Source organism: Megascapheus bottae, chromosome 24 (assembly GCF_031878675.1).
Source record: "Megascapheus bottae isolate mThoBot1 chromosome 24, mThoBot2.hap1, whole genome shotgun sequence".
Classification (NCBI taxonomy): domain Eukaryota; kingdom Metazoa; phylum Chordata; class Mammalia; order Rodentia; family Geomyidae; genus Megascapheus; species Megascapheus bottae.
The window spans coordinates 25,300,967-25,316,636 of NC_143532.1; the positions used below are offsets into that span (position 1 = coordinate 25,300,967).

At 50.3% G+C, this 15,670-nt stretch overlaps 1 protein-coding gene across 1 annotated transcript in view; it reads left to right on the forward strand.

Annotated features, from left to right (window-relative positions):
* The window catches only part of Znf423 (zinc finger protein 423), a 305,842-nt gene that overhangs the window by 62,053 nt on the left and 228,119 nt on the right, over positions 1–15,670 (forward strand). Inside the window, exon 2 of the mRNA XM_090357672.1 lies at positions 274–333. Within this exon, the coding sequence (XP_090213798.1) occupies positions 274–333 (60 nt within the window). The remainder of the gene's footprint in view (positions 1–273; positions 334–15,670) is intronic.

The window sequence follows — 15,670 nt, forward strand, 5'->3', positions numbered from 1 at the left end:
GTTGGAGACAGTGCTGTGATTGATTAGTGATGTCTGCCAGGGGCACAAGGATGTGACACAGCACTTATATACCATTCATATTTTATTCTGGTTGTTTTACATATGCATGAAACCAACAAAGCCCTCTTTGTAGGCTTTGTGCTCCCCCTTCTCCCATCGTGGAAATTAATGCTAAGACCCCATCCATGCTGTCTTCCCTGCTCTGTGCTCCCAAATTATGACTTACTTGTTTGGCTTTCAAACTCACAGGCACATTTCTGTTCTGTGTTTCAGTTGAAGAAGGGGAGGCCTCAGACTTCTCGCTGGCCTGGGATTCTTCAGTGACAGCAACAGGTAAGGGGTGGAGGGGGGGTGGGGTAATGGGACTGTTGAAAAGTTGCTGGAGGGCTGGGGGATCAGGTCCAGGAACTCCGAAAGCCACCCAGCTGGTTGTGGAAATGACACTCCTCCTGTCACATTCCTGTGTGTAGTCCATGCTACCCCAGGCAACATAATTTTATATCAGTTCCATATGGTCAATAAAATCCCTTACGTACAGAGAGTGGTATGGCCTCATTCTCCCTAGGGCTGTAGTTACTTACTTCTCAGGGGCCCACTTCAGATGGGTGGCGACGCCTCCTGGAATGGCGGCTTTGCCTTCCCCTGTGGCAGCTTGAGATGGTGGCCATTGTGAGGTGACAGGTGACTGACAGTTGGGGGAACTTGAATTTTCTACCTTAGTTCTTTCTCTTTTGGGAAACTCAGCTATATAAAATGATGGAGCCAACTGTGGGGTTAGAGGTTGGAATGGACTTTGGGTACATAATTCTTAACACTCAGCAGAAAACCATGAAAATAGCTCATGAGTAACCGAGAAAAGATTGTGGAAATTGGACAAGAACAGGGTGGAGAGTCCAGGTCCCTGAACTGCTGGTCTAGTGCCTTTCCTGTAGGCTCTGGCGGCTGCTTTTGTGGAACCCTGGGGCTCCTGGATGGTCCTGGCTTGGGCATTTTTGTCTGCTGGTTCCCTGGACTGTGGTGACTAATTCTCAGGGATGGGTCTTGTCTGAAGCCAGGTAGATGAGAAGCTTCCATTTTAAGGAGTAGAACCAGGGTTAAGGTAGGACATAGGGCCAGAACTTGTCAGGTGAGGTGGCTTGGGGGCTGGGGAGAGCACAGCCCCCTCATCTCACAGTTCCCATCCTGATCCTGTGTGGGGGAGGGCAGCCTTATGGTAGCAGAAATGCTGGAATACTTTTTTTGGCCAGGAACTTTACAGGTGTGCCAGTGTGCACGTGCACTGCTCAGGCTTGCACTAGCCACTGGAGAGGAACCCACCGTGTGTGCTCCCAGCTCTCATCTAGAAGCTAGTGTGAACACTAGGCTTCTCCCTGCTGCTGTTCTGGTGCTATAGGAGGTGACAGGGGTGGGTGGGGACAGCAGCAGGGGTGGTATGGTAGTTAGGTGGTCTGGTAGAAGTTGTGCTGAACAGAGCTTGAGCTGGTGGCAAGGCCTCTCTTGATCTGCAGGAGGTGGTGGTGACATCAGAGGGGGCCACCGTGCTCTGTGCTGCTCTGGGGTTCTGTAGTAGATGCCAGCCTCCAGGCCTCCCTGATGGGTCAAGAACAATGTAATTTGAATTTGCAACCATGCCTCTCCTCTCAACATGCAGACACACACACCCACACACATGCACACACACATGCACACACAGGCACATGCACATATATGTTCCCAAGCCGTGTGTTCTTTGTGAGCCCTTACAGCCACGGCTGTGCTCATCTGTCTACTGTCGGGACAGGAAGGGCAAACACCCCAGAGCCAGCCCATGGTGTTTGTTGTCTTTGGCCTGTTTTGGGTGTTCTTTTTTTTTTTTTTTTTAATTAAGTAGTGCTAGCCAAGTGTGAGAATTTTCCTTCTCAGTTTGTTGGGCTTGGGTTGTCAGTCAGCCTGTAGTCTTCCAAAGGGCTTGTGTGATGGTACTGGTCCCTGGTGGCAGGATGGAGTTGGTGTGGGAGGCACCGGGCACGTGGGTGATGGGATTGCATCAAAGGGCTGGCTTAGTATGGGGACAGCTCTGTGAAGTGGGTGCCCCTTCCTGCAGCAGCTCCATCATTCTTTCTGAGCTGGTTCCGAGCAGCCATCTGGTGGAGGTCAGGGTGAAAGGCCCGGATGAAGCTGCTTTGGTCTTGGACTTTCTGTTGGGCAGTGGCATACAGCCAATCTCCCATCCTGGCCAAGGAGCTGCAGAGCAAGGATGCAGAGCTGGGGCCAGGGACTTTATCTCTATCCCCCTTGGCCCCTGAGTTGGAGAGCTGAGCAGACACCTGAAGGCTCTGTCACAGGTACTTTGGAACTGTCCCTGATGGTACAGCTTCTGTGGTCCCAGAGCACCAGCATGTTATCTGTTCACAGGCCCCCAACATGGCCATGGCTGAAACATTTCACAGCAAGCATGGAGAGCTGTAAGCTGTGGAGCCCCTCTTCTGTGAGGCTTGCTGGCCCAGAGTGCAAGCTTTTCCCGGTGCCCTTGCCTGTGCCCTCTTTACCCTGGCTCTGCAGTGTGATGAAGAGCCCCAATAAAGCAGCAGAGAGTGGCAGGCTTCTGCATAACCCCTGGCCTCCCCAAGCCTTCACTGTCAGTGGGGACCCTGTAGTGTCTACCCCCACCCCCAGCCCGAACAACCTGGCCTGTTTCATTTGTGCCCTTGAGCTGGGCCTTGACAGTGATGGAGAGCCCAGCCTTGCCTGGCAGGGAAGGAGCAAAATATTCGGCTCTTGGCAATATTCTCTGGCCCAGAGAGGGGCCATGGGGGTTTGAGGGGCAGGCTGGCCTGCTCTTGCTTCTTGGCTGTCAAATATGAGGCAGCTTATGGTAGAGCCTAGGGGAAGAACCCTGCAGCATGAATCTGGCATGGGGGTGCTTGATGGCATCAATTTTGTGTGTGTGTGTGTGTGTGTGTGTGTGTGTGTGTGTGTGTGTGTGTGTGAACATACACCCCTGTATGCCAGTATGGGGCTTGAACTCAAGGCCTGTTTTACTACTTGAGCCGCAGCTCTGCTTCTGGGTCTTTGGTGGTTAACTAGAGATAAGAATCTCACAGACTTTTCTGACTGAGCTGACTTCAAACTGTGATCCTCTCAGATCTTAGCCTCCTAGGATTACAGGCATGAACCATCAGTGCCCAGCCAGTGTGAGGTTTTAAACGAGCCATTTCCTATTGGATTCTGCCTTCTGTTATCTATAAATGCAGGTATGTTGTATGTAGAGTGTGCTATGCATCTTAGGAAACAATTTAAGCTGGAGAATTTCTGTGCCCACTTTGAGACAAGCTCGCCTTTGAGCACCTGATGTTTGGGAGTGATTTTTCTGCCCAGCACAAAGGGCCTTTTACATGTGGTTGCTGGAGGTTCATGGAGCCCTAATCCCACCTGCCCTCTGCCTTGCTGGCCACAGGGGTCTAACTGGTTAGACAAGTGGGAACCCTTTGCAAATGGAAAAGCCCCTGGGCTTATAGGCCCAGAGGTCCACCAGGAAGCTTGGGGCCACAGGCGAATCTGTAGATGATGGTGACGTGGTTCCTATAGAGGGGGCCTCTGTTGCTCAGTGCCCTTTTCTGCCATCTAGTCCTGTAATTGACAGATCTTCTATTTTTTGTTGTTTTTGTTTTGCTGTTGTTTTTTGGAAATGGGACTTGAACTCTGGGGTTGGGCCCTGTCCCTGAGCTCTTCAGCTCAAGGCTACTGCCCTACCCTTGAGCCAAGCCCCACTTCGCATTTTCTAGAGGTTAATTGGAGATAAGAGTCTCAGGTCCTTTTATGCCTGAGCTGGCTTTGAACCTTGATCCTCAGATCTCAGCCTCCTGAGTAACTAGGATTACAGGCGTGAGCCACTGCTCCTGGCAGATCTTCTGTTTTGAAAAGAGAATCCATTAGGATTTTCAGCTGAAATTACTAGATTGAAAAAAAAATAAAAAATAAAAAATAAAAACACTCATACCAAACAGCAACTCATATTTTCAGCCTTGTAAAGATTATTCCATGTAATGACACTTATCATTTAAGGTGGATCTTAGTACGTTCAGAGATGTTTGTTTTCATTGCCCCAAAGGACATTTTCATGACCCCTGCCGCAAAGAAACCCTGGAATTCAACAACATCATTTCCTCCTAACATCCCCTACCCCGCAGGTGTTAGCGGCCATGAATACATTCTTGGCCCTTTTAGATCTGCCCATTCTAGACATTTCCTACATACGATACATAGTCCTCACTGGCTCTGTTCTCTTAGCCTAATGTTCTCAGGATTTGAGTTGTATTATGAGTCTATCCTATTTTTTTTCTTTTTAATGGCTGAATCATATTCTCTGGTGTGGACAGAAGGACATTTTATTGATAAACCAATATGCTGATGACATTTGGGATATTTCATCTTTCGACCATTGTGAACAGGGCTACCATGAGTATTTATGTGAAGTTTTTGTTTGAACTCCTTTTTTCAGTTCTGTCTAGTATTTGCTGAGGGTTTTATTTGCCAGGACGTATGATAATTTTGTGTTTAATTTCTTGAAGAACTATTAAGCTATCTTCCACAGTGGCAGCACCAGTTTACATTCCACCAGCTATGTGTGACGATTCCCATTTCTTCACAGCTTTCTGGCCTTCCTGGTGGCTGTGAAGGCATTTCCCTCTGGACAACTTATATTTCTATAAAACATTGTTAAGGCCAAAGATAGATGGTCCCACCACCCCGCTGCTCTTGGCCAAGTCCCAGATGAGGAGGGCCGCTGAGAGGGGCTTTGCTGAGGAACTGTCACTTAGACTCTAGGTTCCAGGCCTTCAGGGGCCCTGCTTTGCCTTCCTACCCATTCCAGCCTCAGGATCCCTGTCTTCCTTTACTGACCTTTCCACTCTCCCAGAGTCCTTTGCAGGTGTTAGGAATGATATGAGAAATACAGGGCTCATGGAGCTCTACTCGTACCCATGCATGGAGTTCTACTATCTATGTAGATCTATGTGTGCCTGTGCATGGAGCTCTATGTGTACCCCAGTGCAGAGCTCTATGTGTACTTACATATAGAGCTGTACTGAGCCCCTACCTGTGCCTGGAGCTCTACTATATATGCAGCTCTGTGTATGCTTTACATATATGCTCATGCATGTAACTCAGCATATACACATGCACGGGACTCTACTGTGTATGTAGCTCTTAGTGTGCTGGTACATGGAGCTAGCTCTACATAAACCTGGGCATGGAATGCTGTGTATCTGTGCACCCAAGTCAGCTCACTACCTTTTTCCTGGTCAAAGTCTCACTGGGATCTGTTCTCCATCCAGGTTCTGGGATAGGCAGCTGGACCCACCCATGGCTCCCTCCCAGCGTGGCTGCTTTGGAAACAAGTCCAGGACCTTCAGAGAGAGGAGGATCTGGGGGCCAGTATGTCCAGCATTGATGCTCTCATTGATGCCTGGGCAAGCTAGTATCTGTTTCTGGGATGGCATTAAGCACACTAGTGGACTGAAACACTTGCTACCAGTAGTTGCTTGGAGATATTGCACTGTGGTGGAATGAGTTCTAGGCCTTCTTGTGACGAGTCTTAGGCAGAAGGATCTACCACGTCCATTCTGCATACTTCTAGGTCACCTAGCCAGGAAGTGGCAGAGCGGGTACTCGAACCCAGGTAGCTCTTGTGTGAATTTGGTGGCTCAACTGTAGGTGGCAAACCTGCCTGTGATAATTCATCTTATGAGAAGTGAGATTTGGGAAAGCGGTTCAGCTCTGAACCCATCTTACTCCCAGGTCAGGTGACTCCAGCCAGCCTTGTGTGTTGCTGCTTAGAAGGAGAGATGTGCATCGTAGACGTGCACACACTTACCATCTTGGCCCAGGCTCTCATACCTGAGTATTGGGTGGGTGTGGTTTTCAGGGTAAAGCAGAGCTAAGGACTGGCTAGCTGGGAGGGGGCATCACCAAAGCCCAATTTTCCTTTGACCCAGATCTGGGTAAGGGGCAGGGAGGCTAGAACACCTCTGGTGATCAAAATGCCAGCCTCCTTACCCCCTGCCTTCCCTCACCTCTTGAGTTTTGCCTGAAAGAGTCCGGAAGGCTGGGCCTCTGTGGCAGGGTGTGGAGGCTGTTGCTGGGCACAGCAGGCTGGCTCCCAAGCCACTGGAGTACGTGTTTATTATTTCAGCAATTTCATAGGCACTCCACCCATTGCTTGGGCCTCTGCACGCTGGCCTTCACCCCTCTCCTGGACCCTTTCTTGTCCCACTCCCATACAGGCCTTCTGCCCTATAAGGCTCAGCATAGTGGAGACCAGGCTTTCCGTAGTAGACCTGAGCGCATTGTGTTTTGGCTGTGTCCCTCAAACCCTCCCTCCTGGAGGCACATCTGGGCTGCCCTTAGTTTTGATTGGGTGGGTTGGAGATTTTCTGAGGCGTTCTAGCACTGAACTTGTCCTTTCAATCTTCACATCAAGGATGGAGATGCTGCCCTCTCTCCTTTCCCTATTCTACTGTCTCTTGAGTGACCCTGTGGCCCTCCAGCCCTGGGTTTCTCAGGAAGAGCATTCTTGCCGGTTGCCACAACCAGTCCAGAGTCTCCTTGCCATGCCCTTGGGGGAAATCTGTCCAGATACCCTGATGTTCCTGGCTGGCTTGGCCTTACATCTTTTGTTCTCGGTCCTCTAACCCTTATCTTCCTGAGAATGGGGGGTGGGGGTGGGAGGGAGGGTGGCATTTTAAAGGAGTGCAAAAGTCTTACTAAATTCATGTCGAATTTTCCAGCATTTTAAAAGACTTATGAAATGCATTTTTATATGGGGCCAGCTGGGGAGTTTCTCATTAGCTCCGCTGGGGAGTCTGTGGGGAGTTGAGCTAAGTGGAGCCAGGCAGGCTGGGTAGGAAGACGTGGTGCCCCGTGCTCACCAGGGGAGTGTGGCAGGCATGCGCCGGCTGGGCGGCCCCCCGGCCAGCCAGGCTGGCCTGGGCTGTGCCTTTGTTAAACCTGCTTCCCTCTCAGCACAAGGGGCCTCAGAAACCTTCAGGTGGTGACTGGAGCTGAGAGGTGGCCACTCTGTTACCATGGTGAACAGCCCACGAGGTAGGGCGTTTGTGCCACGTGTGCTCACGGATGCAGGCACATGCGTGTGTGTGTGTGTGTGTGTGTGTGTGTGTGTGTGTGCGTGTGTGTGCGTGTGTGTGTGTGCGTGTGTGTGTGTGCGTGTGTGTCCCAGGCAGTGGCAAACCTGACTTGGACCCCTGGAGGCCTGGTGCTCGTACATACCCCCTCGCCTTGAAGTGCTGTCTGTTGTGCCCTAGGGTGCCCTTGGAGCAGTTTTCTGCAGAGGAGGTGGCACTTCCTGTTCACCCTTTTCCTCTTTTCCTCTGGCTCCCGTCGGCCTTGGGCTCCTGTTGAGCTGCACTCTGCATTGCTTCCTTTTTGATGTGTCTGCCGCGCATGCGTGCATGCATGCAGAGCTCGTGCAAGCCTGTGACGTGTGCCAGCAGTCCCCGGGCACAGGGAGTGAGCCTCCTTTCTTCCCATACCTCCACCGCGGCTGGTGGTTTCAGCTCCACAGTGTGGGCTTGTTTTCTGCTTTCCACTCTCCCCATAGACTTGGGATCTTGAGTCATTTGTCTCCTCTCCCCAGCCTGGTGCTGAGCTCTGGCTTTGGCCTTGGGGCTGTCCAAAAGCCCAGATTGTTGGAACCCCCCTTCTCCCTGTTCCCTACGACTGCTGGGCTTCTCAGGGGACGCCAGAGCATGCATGAGAAATGGAGGGGGACGCTGGCTCTGCTTTCTCCAAACCCTGGATGAGCCCCTCCAAGATAGGAAGAAATCTCCCCTGTGCTGTTGACCCCTCTCTAGGGCCCCAAGGACGTCCTAGGGGACATGGAAGTCTACAGTTCCTCTGTAACTTGAAGCCTGGCTATAAACCAGAGCCACCTTTGGGTATGGAGCAGGCAGTGACGATGACATCATTCTAAATGAAGTGATGATGATGTCATTCCTTATGCATGTGGGGTCGTTGCTCATCCTGCTTTACCTGTGTTGCTTCCTGGACATCCTGTGGCAATTTATGTCAGCTCTGCTCAGATCTGCAATGCATGCAAACACAGCCATCTTGTCAGAATGCAGGCTGTAGCTTGGCAGGGCCTGAGATCTGAGATTCTGCCTTTCTTAGAAGCTCTGGGGTGGGGTTGATGATACTGGTCTTCAGATTCCTATCTGCTTTTCTGGTCTTTTCTCTGGGTAGGCCTCTGCCTGTGGAGCTCCTTTTTATCCTTTGAAACCAACCCAAACCACACCTCCTCCAGGAAGCTGCCCAGGATAACCCTGTAGGAATTTCTGTACCTTACTTTGTGCTAGAGAGCTCAAGTCTCCTGATCCCGCCCTCACTGCCCTCCGATGGCCATGTTTTTCCTCTGTGTGTGCCCAATTTCCACTCTCCTTAGGGACAGTGACCACCTCTCACAGAGCCCAGCCATGCATGGTATGGCAATGGGCAGAAATCTGGCAAATGTTTTCACCTCTTCGGGCTGTCTGGGGCCAGGTGTTTTGTTCACTTGGTTAAGAGCGAACTGGGTTTAAGGTCTAGACGGTTATTAGCTGTGTCATCTTGAAAAGGTTATTCAACCTCTCTGTGCTTCTTCTATTTCCTCATTAAAGTGGGGATGGTAGTCCAGCTTTCTAGGGCTACGGTGAGGAGTAGTGAGGACAGTCCTATGCTGTCTGTCCCCAGTCCTGAGGGGACCTGGGCCTCTGTACCTTTTGCTCTTGCTGTAAACACTCTAGGGAAGCCTTGATGGGAGCCGTGGGCTGAACCTGGCGCTGTGTGGGTAGCAGCAGACGTTCACATGAGGGTCCTTCCTTCTCATCACTGTCATCTCTGTCTTGACAGGGGAGGCCTCTGGGTGTGGCCAGCATGGCAGGGAAGTCTCCTCTTTGCTCTTGGGCTGGAACCCACTCCTCAGGCTCACCCTTGCTCTCACCTCAGTGTGGACCATAGGGTGTGTTCTGAAAGGCAGAGGCTCTGAGACCCTGTAGTCAGGCTCTTACTCTAGATGGAGCAGGACACTGGGCTGTGCAGGCCTGGGCCAGCGCCTAGAAGGAAATAGCCAAGGTTGGCCTCACCATTCTGGACTGCCAGGCTGATTTTTAGCTTCAGGCAGATGTGTTGCAGAGCCCAGCCCTGCTTGGTAGAAATCACTGCCATGTTAGCCTGGGTCCTGCTGCTGGCTGGGGTTAGGACACTGCCATTTCAGTTGATGAGTGTGTGCCTGCACACACGTGTACCCTCTGGTGCTCTGTGTGGTTACGCTGAACTTGGCTGACTGATTCTGTCTGGCTCATAGAACTCATTATTTCGCCCACACTGATAGTTCCTTTTTCTTTTGTCATAGTTGACTGCTATTGGCCATACTTGTAATCTTAGCACATCACAGTGATCCAGAATCTGGTAAGTATGGTGTGTTTTCCCATGCTCCTTTGCTTCTTGTAAACCCTGCAAGCAAACCCTGTGTACCAGGCGAGACCAAGGGAATGGGCTGGGGCCGGGGCAGGCGCAGGGGCAGGTGTCTGCCTTGTATTGGTCACTGTTGACTCCTTAGCTGCTGCCATTGTGAAGACAATGAGATTAAAGAATGATTTCTGTTGTGGGTGCCGGTGGCTCATCCTGTCCTTCTGGCTACTCAGGAGGCTGAAGCCTGAGGATTATGGATGGAAGCAACTTGGGGAAGGAAAGTCTATAAGATTCATACTTCCAAATAACCACCCAAAAAGCCACCAGTGGAGCTAGAGCTAAAAGTAGAAGGTCATTAGCCTTGAGCATAAAAGCTTAGAAACAGTACTCAGGTCCTGAGTTCAAGCCTCCGGAGCAGTACCAAAAGAAGAAAATATTTCTGATGAGGGAGCATTTTCTGGGTGTCAGGCACGGCGGTGCTTGTGCATGGTTGAGCCTAATGGCTGATGATGGAAAGCACTGCTATTCTCATGTCACAGATGACTCACTGAGGCCCACGATGACAGGCTCAGCTGCTGTTGTAGCCTCCAGACCTACCTATTATTTTCTTCTTAAGAGTCACCCCCTGACAGTCTACCCAGGGCTGGGCTCACCCAGTAAGGACTTGACTGCAGCGCCCATCTGTCTGTCTTTCTGTCTGCGCTGCCTTGACCTCCATACACCCTCCCACCCCTAACTTGGACATGACTATGTTTTCAAGCCTGCACCTGCCACTTTAAGAGCCCAGAAGCCTGGTGGGCCTGTCCCCAGAGTTGGGGCTGGGGAAGACTGGACAGCTGCAGGTTGGGGAAGCTTCAAGAGCGCCCAGGGCCTCTTAGAGCACCAGCAGTGCTGAGGAAACTGAAACAAAGGCTGACAATGGCCTCCTTCCCTCCCCAGGCCGCCTGGGCGCTGGGCCTGCCTGGGAGGCCTCTGGGGCCCTGTTGTTTCCTGTGCTGGCTGCAGGGTTCCTGGCCAGCCTGGAATGGCAGGAAGCAGGGCAGGGCATCGGCTCACCGCCTGCTGGGCTGGCTCTCTGTGGGCCAGCGCCACTGCTGAGAGAGAGCTCAGCATGGTGCTCTCCTGCCTTGGGCCTGTGTGGCCTCAGCCTGCCCAACCCAGGCCCTCCCAGTCTTCTGGGCAATCCCACCTTCTCTTCCTGCTTCAGATGCCTTGTGTCCCCTTTGGCTGAGCCAGTCCCTGCCATTACTAAGCTCCTGCATTGTTTCCTCTACTGGCTCAGCCTTTGCATCCAGGTGCTAGCCTGCAGGGTGGAGGACTGGCCAGGCAGCGAGCATTTCAATGGCTGCTCATTAATTTGGGGCAGGCCTAAGGCATGGTTAGATTTGATGCTAGTGTTCCAGTTCCAGCTGAGGTCAAGGTTAGGGTTAGGTTTGTCACCCTCTGCTAAGAGTGTGGGATGTGAAGTTAGCAGATTTTTGTATCCTGGACCCACTGTGTGTTGATTGCACATCGATGTCAGAGGGCTGAGATACATGAAGCCACCAGGGTACAGTGGGTTCCCTGCCCTCTAGGTCTTTGTTCCTGGCACACAGCAGGCACCCAATAAATGCTAAGCCAGGTGATTCGTGAGAGAATAGGAGGTAGCCTATGAATCATGAGGCAGCTGAAATGACAGAATCTTGTTGGAAACCCAATGGAAGGGTCAGTGTCTCTTTGGGCTTCCTCTCTGCCTAGACCCAAAGAGAAGTGGTGTAAAGTATGGCTGCCTATTGGAGGTAAGCCCTTGGAATGGGGAGCAACCTCTACCCTTTCAAGCCCTGAATGCTGAGGAATTTATTGTGTGAAGCCTCATTAATCATTGAGCATCTCAGTCACAATTTGGCAGACGATACAGAACCATCTTTCCTGGAGATCATTCTTAAACTGACTCTGGGAACATGCTCAAGGGCCTGAGTGTACATACACCACAGCCAAGCCTTCCATGCAGCATGGCCTGGAGAGAGTCCACTGAGACGCGGCTTGCTGCTGATAGGCATCTACTCAGACAATTATCCTGAGGACCAGTTATTGCATTTCAGTGGCTTTTCTAAGGTGAGTCTCTGTGGGGTCTTGGGACAGCTCTGTTCTCAGTCTGGCCCCTTTGATTATTTTATTTTTTAAATGATCTCTTAAGTGGTTTTTACAAAGGGGTTTCAATCCAGCATGTAAGGTTGGAGTACAATATATCTTGGTCAATGTCACCTCTTCTACCACACCTCTCCCCATCCCCCTCACCCTTCTCATCCTCTTAAGTTACCTGGTTCCATTTTCATATATGTATATTGGCTATAATGACTGTATTCTCTCATCCTTCCCCTGTCTATTTGTCTGCCCTCCTTCCTTTCCAACACTCATCTTCCTGACAACTTGATAGCATGTTTCAGCTTCCTGCTATGCATTTTGTTAAACTGTAAGCTAGTTGTTGGAAGGCACGACACCATTGCTATCTTTGCCCAAATAAACCATACTTCCATCTATGCTTGTGTGTCAGCCCCTTTGAGGCCCACCTGCATCCCCAGCCGCCGCAGTTCAAGAAATTATTTGCATCCTCACTCTTGGAGCTGAACAGCTCAGGCTATGTTTTCCTCACTCCCCGCCTGAACCGTTTTTTGGCTATGTTGGTGCAAATAGGCAATGCTGCATTCTTTTTTTATTACCTTTTTGTTTGTTGGTTTGTTTTTACTGGTTCTTGGATTTGAACCCATACTTCCTGAACTTGCTTGCTAGGCTGGCACTCTATCACTTGAGCCATATCTTCACTCTGGCCTTTTTTTAAAAATTAATTTTATTGCAAAAGTGATGTACAGAGGGGTCAAGTTATTAAGTAAGATAATGAGTACATTTCTTGCTGAACATTGTTGTCGTCCTCTCATTTTTCTCCCACTGTCTCTCCCTCTAATTTGTAAAGTTCATTTGGTTCACCCTTTGTCCTTGGTGTCACCATTTTGGTTTTTCCCTTCTTTTCCCCAAATCAGATAAATGTATATATAAGGCACAGGGTACCAAAATAAAATACAGTGCCCTCAGGAGCTAACCCAAAAGGTGGGGGAACCAAAGGACAGAAAAAAGAAATAACTTCACATAATACATTAAAAACAACAATATCGTATCTCCACCCTGGTGTTTTACTAGTTGTTTTGAAGATGAAGTCTTGCAGACTTTTTTGGGGGGGGGACAATCCTAGGGCTCTGAACTCAGGGCCTGGGCACTGTCCCTAAGCTTCTTTCTTCTCCTCCTCCTCCTCCTCCTCCTCCTTCTTCTTCTTCTTCTTTTTGCCAGTCCTTGGCTTGAGCTTGAGACCTGAGCACTGTCCTTGGACTTTCTCAAGGCTAGAGGTCTACCATTTGAGCCTCAGCACCACTTCTGGCTTTTTTCTATGTATGTGGTACTGAGGAATCGAACCTGGGTCTGTCATGCATGCTAGGCAAGCACTCTACCACTAGGCCAAACTCCAGGCCGCCCTGAGCTTCTTTTGCTCAATGCTAGCACTCTACTACTTGAGCCAGAGCATCACTTCCAGCTTTTTCCATTAATGTGGTACTGAGGAATTGAACCCAGGGTCTCCTGCATGCTAGGCAAACACTCTACTACTAAGCCACATTCTCAACCCTCTTGAAGACTTCTCTACTCAAGGGAGTCATGAACCATGATCCTTTGGATCTCAGTCTTGTGAACAGCTACGATTACAAATATGAACCACAGGCACCACACCTCCCCTGGTCAATTAATATCACCTTATGGTATTTCTCCACTTATGTGCATAGAATACAGCCTCCAAGAATGGGTACAGTTAGAGAAACTGAGGTTCAAAACATACAGAAAGCCCAGGGCTGGTACTTTTAATCTACCTTACCCAGTTCTGTAGACATACTGGCTAAAGGCACATGTGCACGCGTGTGTGCGCACATACACACACACACACACACATTGGTAGACATATTTTGTGCATGTGCTTGGTCTGATATGCTGAGATGAAGGCTGCTCTGTGCTGGGAGATAAAGTTCATCTGGAGCCTCTCCCCCCTGGAGGGCAGGGCGTGAGCCTGGCCCAGGGGCCTTCTCAGTGGTCACTTACATAGTTGGGTCTCCCTTGGGGAGTTTCCATGGTGAGCTGGCCTGGGATGGGCCCTGGGTGGGACTTTCCATCTGGGTAGGAAGGGAGGAAATGCCTTCCTCAAATGTAGAGGAGAAAGGAAAGAGAGGCAGCCAACCTGGGATTACAGCCACAGCTCCGATGTCTGAGCAGAGCCTGAGGACTCCAAGGGGCCCAGGGCAGGGCTGCTGTGATCCCCACACAGGGAAAGTTACAGTTGGCAGGCCCCATCCAATACCTGGGTGCTGGCAGCTCTGTATCCCTGTGACTCTGCCTATGTGTTTATATGGTGTGCTGGCATTTGCAGTGTGCAACTGTAGATAAAGGCCTAGGGCAGCTAGTTTAAATGGTTAGGTGAGGATTGAAATTCAATTCTGGGGCCGGGAGTTTGGCCTAGTGGTTAAAGTGCTTGCCTAGCATGCACGAAGACCTGGGTTCGATTCCTTGGTACCACATACATAGACAAAAGCCGGAAATGGTGCTGAGGCTCAAGTGGTAGAGTGCAGAGCACTTACCAGTGCAAGAGAGCTAGCACCTTGAGATGAGCTGCATCCTGGGGACTTCCTGAGGGACCTATGTGGGGGCCAGAAGCTGCTGGGCCTCAGGTGGCCAACCAAGTGCTCCCTTGGGGCAGGTGTGTGAGGCTCTGGGGTTTAAAATTGTACATTGTCTCCACGTGTGTCCCACATCACAACCCTTGTCTCAGAGTAGACAAGGTGGCTCATGCCTGTAATTCTAGATACTCACGAGGAGGACTGAGGTTCAAAACCAGCCTAGGCTAGAAAATCTGTGCCTTATCTCCAATTAAGACTATCATCCACCCCTCCAAAAAAAGCTGAAAGTAGAATTGTGGCCCCAGTAGTAAAAAAGCTCAGACAGCATCCAAGCCTTAAGTTCAAGAATGTACACATGGGGCCAGGAGGGTAGGCTAATGATAGAGTGTTTGCCTGGCATGCACAAAGGCCTGGGTTCGATTTCTTGTATATATATACATACACACACACACATATATGTATACACACACACATATATAAAGCTGGAAGTGGTGTTGTGGCTCAAGTGATAGAGCACTAGCCTTGAGAAAGCTCAAGGACAGGACTGGCAGAAAGGAAGGAAGGAAGGAAGGAAGAAAGGAGTGTGTGTGTGTGTGTGTGTGTGTGTGTGTGTGTGTGTGTACACAGTTAACGAATAGTATTGACTTTAAGACAAGCTGAAACTCCCCACTTGGGATACAGGGTTGGTCCTGTGTCTGAGGTTTGTGAGACTCTGAGGATTGATATTCAAGGGCTGGTGAGATGATCAATTTTCTGTGTCCACATGACTGGGCTCAGGAATGCCCACGTGACTGGGGAAGAGATTTACACTTGGATTGGAAGACTGGGTGAAGAAGATGGCTTCAGCCCATGGAGGAAGCTCTTTCAATAGAAGAGCCTCTGTGCCAGGTTCAAGAGACAAAGGGCAAAAGTCAGAACTTGCTTTTGCTGTTCGAGCTGGTAGCTCAGGGCCAGTATAGACTGGAGGTGAAGGAAAAGTGGCCTTCCCTCACAGGCAGTCAGTCAGTCAGTCTGTCTGTCTGTCTGTCTGTCTGTCTGTCTCTCTTGTAGTACTGAAGTTTTTGCTCAGAACTCAGCTTCCTGAGTAGCTAGGATTACAGGCTCTCTTGCAGTACTCAAGTTTTTGAACTTGGGGCCTTGCTTTTTACAAGGTAGCTCGGCAAGCACTTGAGCCACACTTCAAACCTATTTTGGCTTTCCCTGTTTTCTGTATTTATTTTTCCCATGATTCTCATCTTTGTTTCACGTGTGGCCCGGATGACTGGTGTGAGCCTTTGCACCAGTGTTTTATTAGCTGAGGGGGCGGGGCCTGTCCTGGCACCTTGATCCTCCCTTTCTGGTATTATTGATGTGAGCCCTGATGTTCGGCTGATGCTCCAGCTCTTAGTGTGAATGCGGCTGAGCTGCTGGAGCTTTGTGCCTGGAAAGAAGAGCAGCCTGGCTGCCCTCCCACTTAACAGGAACGGGGACGGCTGGAAGGGAAGCCATCCTGAACTGAGAAGAGCTGGGGTTCAGTGGTTAATGAAGTGCACTCACAT